The 9,910-nt window shown below is 43.1% G+C and overlaps 1 protein-coding gene across 2 annotated transcripts in view; it reads left to right on the top strand.

Annotated features, from left to right (window-relative positions):
* Positions 1-212: 212 nt before the first annotated feature.
* LOC137347289 (E3 ubiquitin-protein ligase HECW1-like) overlaps positions 213-9,910 on the top strand; it is a 630,030-nt gene continuing 620,332 nt past the window's right edge. For both annotated transcript variants that reach the window (XM_068011682.1, XM_068011674.1), the window contains exon 1: positions 213-375. In XM_068011682.1, the coding sequence (XP_067867783.1) occupies positions 346-375 (30 nt within the window). In that variant the 5' untranslated portion in view covers positions 213-345. The remainder of the gene's footprint in view (positions 376-9,910) is intronic.

Below are 9,910 nucleotides of genomic sequence, written 5' to 3'. Positions count from 1 at the left end.
GACAGCCCCCTGGGATAGGGAGGTACAGCTGCAGAATTGACAACGCTTTGCTGAGCACTTTGCTTTATGTGTGTGGTAGTAGTGTGTCTGTGTGTACGTGGGGAGGGTGAGGAAAGAAAGAGGGTGGGTTAATAGCCCAAGTAGCAGGGATATTGATGCTGGTTGGCTACAGCTGTCTGTTGCCCAGAGTGAGGCAGAGGGTGGAACGGAAATGAAGTGTGCAGCATCTCACTGTAGCAACTGTTGTTTGTGCTGGGATATGGTGAATCAGTGATTGGCTTACGGACTGTTACTACAAGCCTAATCATGAGGGGTTTGTACTTGATTTAGCCAGCTTGGTGGAGTATGATTCCTGCCCAGGCCATTAATATACAGGTAAAGTACTGTGATGCTCTTTCTGTTGCTAAGCAAGCAGTGTATGCTTGATGCGATCTTTGTTTAAAATTATAATGAAAAACTGATTTACTGTCTCCTTGTGAGCTACAGCATCAAGTAATGCTTCAGTGTTGACATAATGCATTGATGAGCAAATAGCCATTTAAGCAATGACTGAGCAGGATGAGGTTGCTACATGTTTGGATCTTGGATAGCCATAAGTGCTGCGCAGGTAAAGGACTATCTGAGCAGTTGTGTTCCAGTAGTTCTGGGATTGATATGTGATCTATTTTATAGTGCATTCATTGGAAAAACACAGCACGACTTACAAGAAATAAATGGACACTCTAGTGTAATCTTGAGTGATATATGTATAATGTAGTGATGGAAAATGCTCACACAAAGAGATTATTATACTATTCTAGAGGTTAAAATGATAACAGAAATGCTGTGTTTTCTGTTGCTAGTGAGGTATGACCTGCATAAATAACGTGATGACTGAACATAACACTGCCAGGTTTATGTTGCGGCAGGTTATCAAGCCTATAGTGTCTATTTTTCCAGACTCGATGGCTGATTGCAAAGGAAAATAAGGCTTATTTGAGGCTCTATTCAATGTAATTTCACATAACATTACAAGAAAATTAATGGCAGTGCATAAGTAAGGTAGGTGTTTTCAGTTAAAGGGAATTGCATTTACTGTGAGCTTTGTGAATGCTACAGTTCAGGGTTGATGTAATGTGTTTTTTTTTCAGTGCTCAGCAGAATTAAGCACTGACAGTAGTGTGCATCCAGTGACAGGGAGACTACCAACCCTTTTGTTGTGTACCGCTGCCTTTAATTAACAGGGTTAGGAATCTGTTAATAGAACCCTAGCTTGAATAGGACTTTGATTAGCAGGGACTCTCGTGTGGTACTAAAGATGTCACAGAGCAGGTGTTCAGAGATGCTTCTTTGCTTAAAATTGAACTGCATTTGCTATAATCATTCATTTTAGTAAGATTAATTTTGTATACACCAAATGCTAAATAACAAGATTTTGTTTACACATTTAAATAATACCTTTCACAAGGGCATGTAAATTTTAGTTCTGTCGAATTATTTGACAAATGTGACATTTTAAAGAGAATACAGTGTTGCATTTCATGATAGGAAATGTATGCGTTTGCATCCATTGAAATTATTACTGCAGGATTATGTGGGATATACAAATTGGCTGGAATTCAAGTTTGCAATTCAAGAGGCTGTGCACCTGAAATGATAACCAAGGAGGTAGTCCAGAAACACAAAACCAGTACCAAACTCTACTCTATCCTCTGACTATCTCCATTGGAGTGTCTTGGACTCAAATTGGTGCTTTAAAGCATTGTATGTGACCTGAAGATAAAGATGGTTGTCAGGGTGTTCATGCCACTTGACTCATATTTAGCAGAAGTTCTCAGAAACTGATGAAAATATTTTAGCTGCGGGCAAACCTTATAATTGGCTAGAATGAAGATTACAGACTGGAAGAATATGTCAACCCAAAAGAAATATCATACATCTTAAATTTAGAAGAATTTGTTGGACCCTTTCTCTGCACAATAATAGTAGCAATTAATATTGGGAAGGACGTCAGCCAACTTTTAATATTCTGCTTCCTTTCTCCATCACTATTTCAATAACCTTCCAAAAATAAATAAATACTGAAAGTTTTGCTGCAGAAAATGTGGCCCTTGTAGCTTTTCACTTCTTGTAGAATGATTTTTTTTGTACAGTATATAAGAAATGAAATTAGGCTTGTATTCACTAGAGTTTAGAAGAATGAGAGGGGATCTCATAGCAACCTACAAAATTCTAACAGGACTGGACAGACTAGATGCAGGAAGGATGTTCCCGATGGCGGGGAGTCCAGGACCAGGGGTCACAGTCTAAGGATAAGGGGTAAGCCATTTAGGACTGAGATGAGGAGGGATTTCTTCACCCAGAGAGTGGTGAACCTGTGGAATTCTCTACCACAGAAAGTAGTTGAGGCCAAATCATTAAATATATTCAAGAAAGAGTAAGATATAGTTCATAAGGCTAATGGGATCAAGGGATACGGGGAGAAGGCGGGAACAGGTTACTGAGTTTGGATGATCAGTCATGATCTTATTGAATGGTGGAGCAGGCTCGAAGGGCCGAATGGCCTACTCCTGCTCCTATTTTTCTATGTTTCTATAAAATGGTCATCAAAATTGTTTCAGGATTTTTAAAAGATTGACTTTATGCTTGTTGACCATCTTCCTGTGTTTCTTGTGCCATTGTCAAAGAAGGTTCATTTTTTCTATCCATAATAGTGTAAAATATGTATTGGATGCTGCTGGATTTTTTTTAAAATTGCAGTGTTTTGCAGGCTAGTGTAAACGCAGGAAATAATAGCTTTGTTCTCACATTATTTAGAAAAGAGCATGCTGCTGCCTGTGGCAACGAACAGTTATAAACCCCATTATACAAAAGAAGGCCAGACCAACACATTCCAAATATTCCACATTTAGTTAGTATGCAACCTGTGTATGGTGATTAATTAATATCATCTAGGAAAATTAGTCATCAATATATGTCGCAAAAGCAAAGAAAACCTTGTGTGTTTCTTTGCTATTGATGGAGTGTCGAGTATTAGTCTTTGTAGATGTATTTAAGGGAAATCTAGATAAATACAAGGGAGAAATTAATAGAAGATTATATTGATAGGGATAGATGAAAAATTGGTGGTAAGAGGCTTATGCAGAGCACATATGCTGCTGAATGGCCTGTTTCTGTGCTGTACATTCTATATAATTCTTAAGTAATTAAGGACCAAAATAGGCATGCCTTCTTTTGCATTTACATTATGTCAGCTAGCTACTTCAAGCAACATTATTTAGAGTGAATTGAAATGGTTGCAATAATGAGCATTTTTACTCTTTCACAATGCATTTAATGTTCACTATTATGAATAAAGCTGTGGATACCATCTGTGGATAAAATGAGAAATGCAGTGTTTGCTTAATATTTGATTTGGTAATTTTCTGGTAAATTCAAGTGGCACTTTTAGTGTTCTTTTTCTTTTTTGCTATTTGTTTTCTATATGCAAACAGATCTTGGATTAATACAATGGTGTCTCTTTAGAAAATTATCTAATCTGAGCAGACGATTCCTAAACGGCAGACCTATTAACTGCAATTCAATAGAAGCACTGGTTTCAGCATAACCAAGATACAAGTGGGCCATTTGTTGTCAAAATATGCTATTTTTCTTTTTTTTTTGGAAACAAGATTGGGTAAAAAAAATTCCATCCCAACTCTCACCCACCCTTCCCACATTGCCCTTGGTCAAGAGCCAGCTTACAGATATTCTCAGATCTTATAACTGGCAGTGCTTGCCTGCCCACCAGGAGGCACATTTCAGCAGTTTGGGAGATGGTTCCTGGCTGCTTTTGTTCATTCCCACAAACAGGTACAGAAAATGTTGACAGACCTATTCTCTGGAGGAAATCATAGTGAAAATATCCTTCTTGGCTGAGATTCAACATTTTGAAATTATTAGCTGAGTGAGCAGCATTTTAGTGTTCTGGCTAGTTGTATATTTATCAGAATACAGCTATATTCGCAAGGCATATTTCAATATATATTATGGAATAAATATATAAGAATTAAAATCTATCTGTTAAGTGTGATTTAACAAACTAACCTGAAAGTAATCCACATAAATGAAAGTTTCAGTAAAGGACTAACATATCTTCTGTGCAATAGCTGTTGATTAGTTTGGAAATTTGCCCAGGCATGCGCCATGGAGAGGTCACTCCATAGTTGCCTCACAGCGACTGAAACAACACGGAAGGCAGCAGTTACGGGTTATAAGTCCAGATAAATTGGCGTAGAAACTGGGCGCCACGGGTTGCCTTTGTCGGTGGGAGAGGTCATTGCACCTCACTGGACAGCTACCGCCCGCCTCAAACCGGGCAGCCCCCGGTCAATAAGGTTCTGTCCCGCCACAGTCTGCCTGCTTCAATGGGTGCTTGGAGCTCAGGGTCATTGCCCGAAAGGTGGACTGACACACCGCACCAAACAACATGAAAAAAGGAAAGAAGGTACCAGCCCTTCGCTTTGCAAGCTGGAACGTCAGAACTATGTGTCCTGGCCTGTCGGAAGACCTTACACAAATCAACGATTCTCGGAAGACCGCCATCATTAACAACGAGCTCAGTAGACTCAATGTGGACATTGCAGCACTTCAGGAGACTCGCCTCCCTGCGAGTGGCTCTCTAGCAGAGCAAGACTACACCTTCTTCTGGCAGGGCAGGGATCCTGAAGAACCAAGACAGCATGGAGTGGGCTTCGCCGTCAGAAACTCCTTGCTCAGCATGATAGAGCCTCCCTCAAATGGCTCGGAACGCATACTGTCCATCCGACTGCTCACCACCTCTGGTCCAGTACACCTACTCAGCATCTATGCTCCAACACTCTGTTCCGCACCTGAAGCTAAAGACCAGTTCTATGAACAACTCCATAACATCATTAGCAGCATCCCCAACACCGAACACCTATTCCTGCTGGGGGACTTTAATGCCAGGGTTGGGGCCGACCATGACTCATGGCCCTCCTGCCTTGGGCGCTATGGCGTTGGAAGGATGAATGAGAACGGGCAGAGACTACTTGAGTTGTGTACCTATCATAACCTCTGCATCACCAACTCGTTCTTTCACACTAAACCCTGTCACCAGGTTTCATGGAGGCACCCAAGATCACGTCGTTGGCACCAGCTAGACCTCATTGTCACAAGGCGAGCCGCCTTAAACAGTGTTCAAATCACACGCAGCTTCCACAGTGCGGACTGCGACACCGACCACTCCCTGGTGTGCAGCAAGGTTAGACTCAGACCAAAGAAGTTGCATCATTCCAAGCAGAAGGGCCACCCGCGCATCAACACGAGCAGAATTTCTCACCCACAGCTGTTACAAAAATTTCTAAATTCACTTGTAACAGCCCTTCAAAACACTCCCACAGGGGATGCTGAGACCAAGTGGGCCCACATCAGAGACGCCATCTATGAGTCAGCTTTGACCACCTACGGCAAAAGTGCGAAGAGAAATGCAGACTGGTTTCAATCTCATAATGTAGAGCTGGAACCTGTCATAGCCGCGAAGCGCATTGCACTTTTGAACTACAAGAAAGCCCCCAGCGATTTAACATCCGCAGCACTTAAAGCAGCCAGAAGTACTGCACAAAGAACAGCTAGGCGTTGCGCAAACGACTACTGGCAACACCTATGCAGTCATATTCAGCTGGCCTCAGACACTGGAAACATCAGAGGAATGTATGATGGCATGAAGAGAGCTCTTGGGCCAACCATCAAGAAGATCACCCCCCTCAAATCTAAATCGGGGGACATAATCACTGACCAACGCAAACAGATGGACCGCTGGGTTGAGCACTACCTAGAACTGTACTCCAGGGAGAATGCTGTCACTGAGACTGCCCTCAATGCAGCCCAGCCTCTACCAGTCATGGATGAGCTGGACATACAGCCAACCAAATCGGAACTCAGTGATGCCATTGATTCCCTAGCCAGCGGAAAAGCCCCTGGGAAGGACAGCATTACCCCTGAAATAATCAAGAGTGCCAAGCCTGCTATACTCTCAGCACTACATGAACTGCTATGCCTGTGCTGGGACGAGGGAGCAGTACCCCAGGACATGCGCGATGCCAACATCATCACCCTCTATAAAAACAAAGGTGACCGCGGTGACTGCAACAACTACCGTGGAATCTCCCTGCTCAGCATAGTGGGGAAAGTCTTTGCTCGAGTCGCTCTGAACAGGCTCCAGAAGCTGGCCGAGCGCGTCTACCCTGAGGCACAGTGTGGCTTTCGTGCAGAGAGATCGACTATTGACATGCTGTTCTCCCTTCGTCAGATACAGGAGAAATGCCGTGAACAACAGATGCCCCTCTACATTGCTTTCATTGATCTCACCAAAGCCTTTGACCTCGTCAGCAGACGTGGTCTCTTCAGACTACTAGAAAAGATCGGATGTCCACCAAAGCTACTAAGTATCATCACCTCATTCCATGACAATATGAAAGGCACAATTCAACATGGTGGCTCCTCATCAGAGCCCTTTCCTATCCTGAGTGGTGTGAAACAGGGCTGTGTTCTCGCACCCACACTTTTTGGGATTTTCTTCTCCCTGCTGCTTTCACATGCGTTCAAATCCTCTGAAGAAGGAATTTTCCTCCACACAAGATCAGGGGGCAGGTTGTTCAACCTTGCCCGTCTAAGAGCGAAGTCCAAAGTACGGAAAGTCCTCATCAGAGAACTCCTCTTTGCTGACGATGCTGCTTTAACATCTCACACTGAAGAATGCCTGCAGAGTCTCATCGACAGGTTTGCGTCTGCCTGCAATGAATTTGGCCTAACCATCAGCCTCAAGAAAACGAACATCATGGGGCAGGATGTCAGAAATGCTCCATCCATCAATATTGGCGACCACGCTCTGGAAGTGGTTCAAGAGTTCACCTACCTAGGCTCAACTATCACCAGTAACCTGTCTCTAGATGCAGAAATCAACAAGCGCATGGGTAAGGCTTCCACTGCTATGTTCAGACTGGCCAAGAGAGTGTGGGAAAATGGCGCACTGACACGGAACACAAAAGTCCGAGTGTATCAGGCCTGTGTCCTCAGTACCTTGCTCTACGGCAGCGAGGCCTGGACAACGTATGCCAGCCAAGAGCGACGTCTCAATTCATTCCATCTTCGCTGCCTTCGGAGAATACTTGGCATCAGGTGGCAGGACTATATCTCCAACACAGAAGTCCTTGAAGCGGCCAACATCCCCAGCTTATACACACTACTGAGTCAGCGGCGCTTGAGATGGCTTGGCCATGTGAGCCGCATGGAAGATGGCAGGATCCCCAAAGACACATTGTACAGTGAGCTCGCCACTGGTATCAGACCCACCGGCCGTCCATGTCTCCGTTATAAAGACGTCTGCAAACGCGACATGAAATCGTGTGACATTGATCACAAGTCGTGGGAGTCAGTTGCCAGCATTCGCCAGAGCTGGCGGGCAGCCATAAAGACAGGGCTAAAGTGTGGCGAGTCGAAGAGACTTAGTAGTTGGCAGGAAAAAAGACAGAGGCGCAAGGGGAGAGCCAACTGTGCAACAGCCCCAACAAACAAATTTCTCTGCAGCACCTGTGGAAAAGCCTGTCACTCTAGAATTGGCCTTTATAGCCACTCCAGGCGCTGCTTCACAAACGACTGACCACCTCCAGGCGCGTATCCATTGTCTCTCGAGATAAGGAGGCCCAAAAGAGTTTGGAATCTAGTTCTGATGGTTAACTGCTATTTATTTATTTTTATTTATTTAGAAATACAGCACTGAAACAGGCCCTTCGGCCCACCGAGTCTGTGCCGACCAACAACCACCCATTTATACTAACCCTACAGTAAACCCTTATTCCCTACCACCTACCTACACTAGGGGCAATTTACAATGGCCAATTTACCTATCACCTGCAAGTCTTTGGCTGTGGAGGAAACCGGAGCACCCGTCGAAAACCCACACGGTCACAGGGAGAACTTGCAAACTCCACACAGGCAGTATCCAGAATTGGACCCGGGTCGCTGGAGCTGTGAGGCTGTGGTGCTAACCACTGCGCCACTGTGCTGCCCCTGTCTGACCTATTCCTTTAAGGACATTACTTTAAATCATTGTTGTCCAATATGCGAGATACTAGTCACATTGGACAACACTGCTCTAGATAAAATCAGTCAGTAACTTCTTGCAAACTTCAGGGTTAATGAAGTATTTTGCAACCATAATAAAGTGTGACACTGAAGTGTGATATCTGAAATATGATGACAATAGATTCCAGATGAAATTCCCTTAGCCTGGTCAAAGGATAGAATCAAAGGTCTGTTGATAGCAAACAAATGCAATTGGAAAGAAAAGTTATAGTAAATTTCTTTTCACTGGAAAAACAGTTTTGTAATAGTGTTCCTTAAGTCACACAATTATTACTTATTAATTTGAACTTCATTATCATTAATTGCTACATAAAAATGACCTCTTGATAAATTTGTGGGTGAATAAACCACATGGTGCAGTGCCAAACCATAGAGAGCAGATGGTCCCAGGATTAAATCTTGACTGGTGCTGAATTACCTGAATTTAGCCAGGACACATTTGGGGTGTTACAGTTGGACTCTGTGTGGGTAAGTAAATACAAAATCCCTGATTACTTTCCAGTGACCTATGTTGGTGTGTGTGCACATGTGCACATATCAGATAGGAACAGGGTTGAGTTTGGTTGTGATTTCCAAGCAACACACACTGTCTCCTGTGAAGCGCCTTGAGATGTTTCGCTATGTTGAAGGCACTATGCAAGTTATTGTTGTCTCATGATGGACAACTGACGGCATATAGATAACAATTTATTGGATTTTGTAGAGGAAAGATGTCCAGAGTTGCAATGATGTCATTGCCTTGAAAATTTTATCTGCTGTTAAAATACAAGTATAAAATGTGTTCAAAATGGTCCAGTAAAAGTCTTGATGTAGTTTGTACTACAAACGTTGGCTGTTCAAGTTGCTAGGCCAACCTGACAAACTTGTCAAAGGGGGAAGGTGCTGCTTTAAAAGGATTGTTGCTTTTCAAAGTGTTTTTGTGGACAAGTTGCTGATACCCATACAACATAACTATATGGAAGTTGTTTCAAAGAACCAGAGAAGTTCTACAGTCTGCAGTTCTACTGTTCTGCAGCTCTGCAGCATTCATAATATCAAGATCTCCAACACTAACACTGAAAGAAATATTGTGATTGAGGTATTGCATGTGAAGATACAAATGTGCTATCTGGAAACAAAACGATGTTTGTCAACAGTATTGTACTGTACTATACTAGGAGCTGAAGAAAGGAAATCCCTCGCGTGGTGACCAAAAAAAGCATTTTGATGATACTCAGAAGCTGAATCTGAAACAACTAGGCTTCTAGGAATTCATACCCAATGATAAAGAAGTGTAATCTATGATGTAAATAGATGATTTAAAGAAAGCAGAGTTGTCGATATCAAGTACAAGCAAGAGCTCCCAGAAACAGTTGGAGGATTTGGTGTTAAGTTCTTGCTGTGATGTGTGTAGGAGGAGGTATAGAGGTCAGTTGGGCGATGTCAATCACTAGAGCCTCCACACATCTCAGATTATCAGCTAGTCTTGTTCTTGTTCTTGTTCTGTTGCTTCAGGAACATTATTCATTGCAACTGCCGTTCCACGTTGAGAAAGGTGCAATGTGACAAAATGATGTTATGAGGTCACCAAATGTATTCACTGCTAGAAGTGGTTAAAGTTTAATAAAAAATGAACAAAATATTGTACATATTGTTACGACCCGGTGAAAAAGGTGTCGAGGGGTCCCTCTCAGCCTTTACCTGGTCTTACAGTAAAAGGGTTTAATTTTAAACACACCGGGCTGAATTTTACTGGCCCCTTGACATCGCGGGTCGCAGTGCGGGGGCCAGTAAAATGCTACGGGGA

The sequence above is a fragment of the Heterodontus francisci genome, chromosome 2, assembly GCF_036365525.1.
Source record: "Heterodontus francisci isolate sHetFra1 chromosome 2, sHetFra1.hap1, whole genome shotgun sequence".
In the NCBI taxonomy this organism is placed as follows: Eukaryota; Metazoa; Chordata; class Chondrichthyes; order Heterodontiformes; family Heterodontidae; genus Heterodontus; species Heterodontus francisci.
The sequence above is the reverse complement of the archived record's forward strand: the minus strand, read 5'-3'. Positions and strand labels throughout refer to the sequence as shown.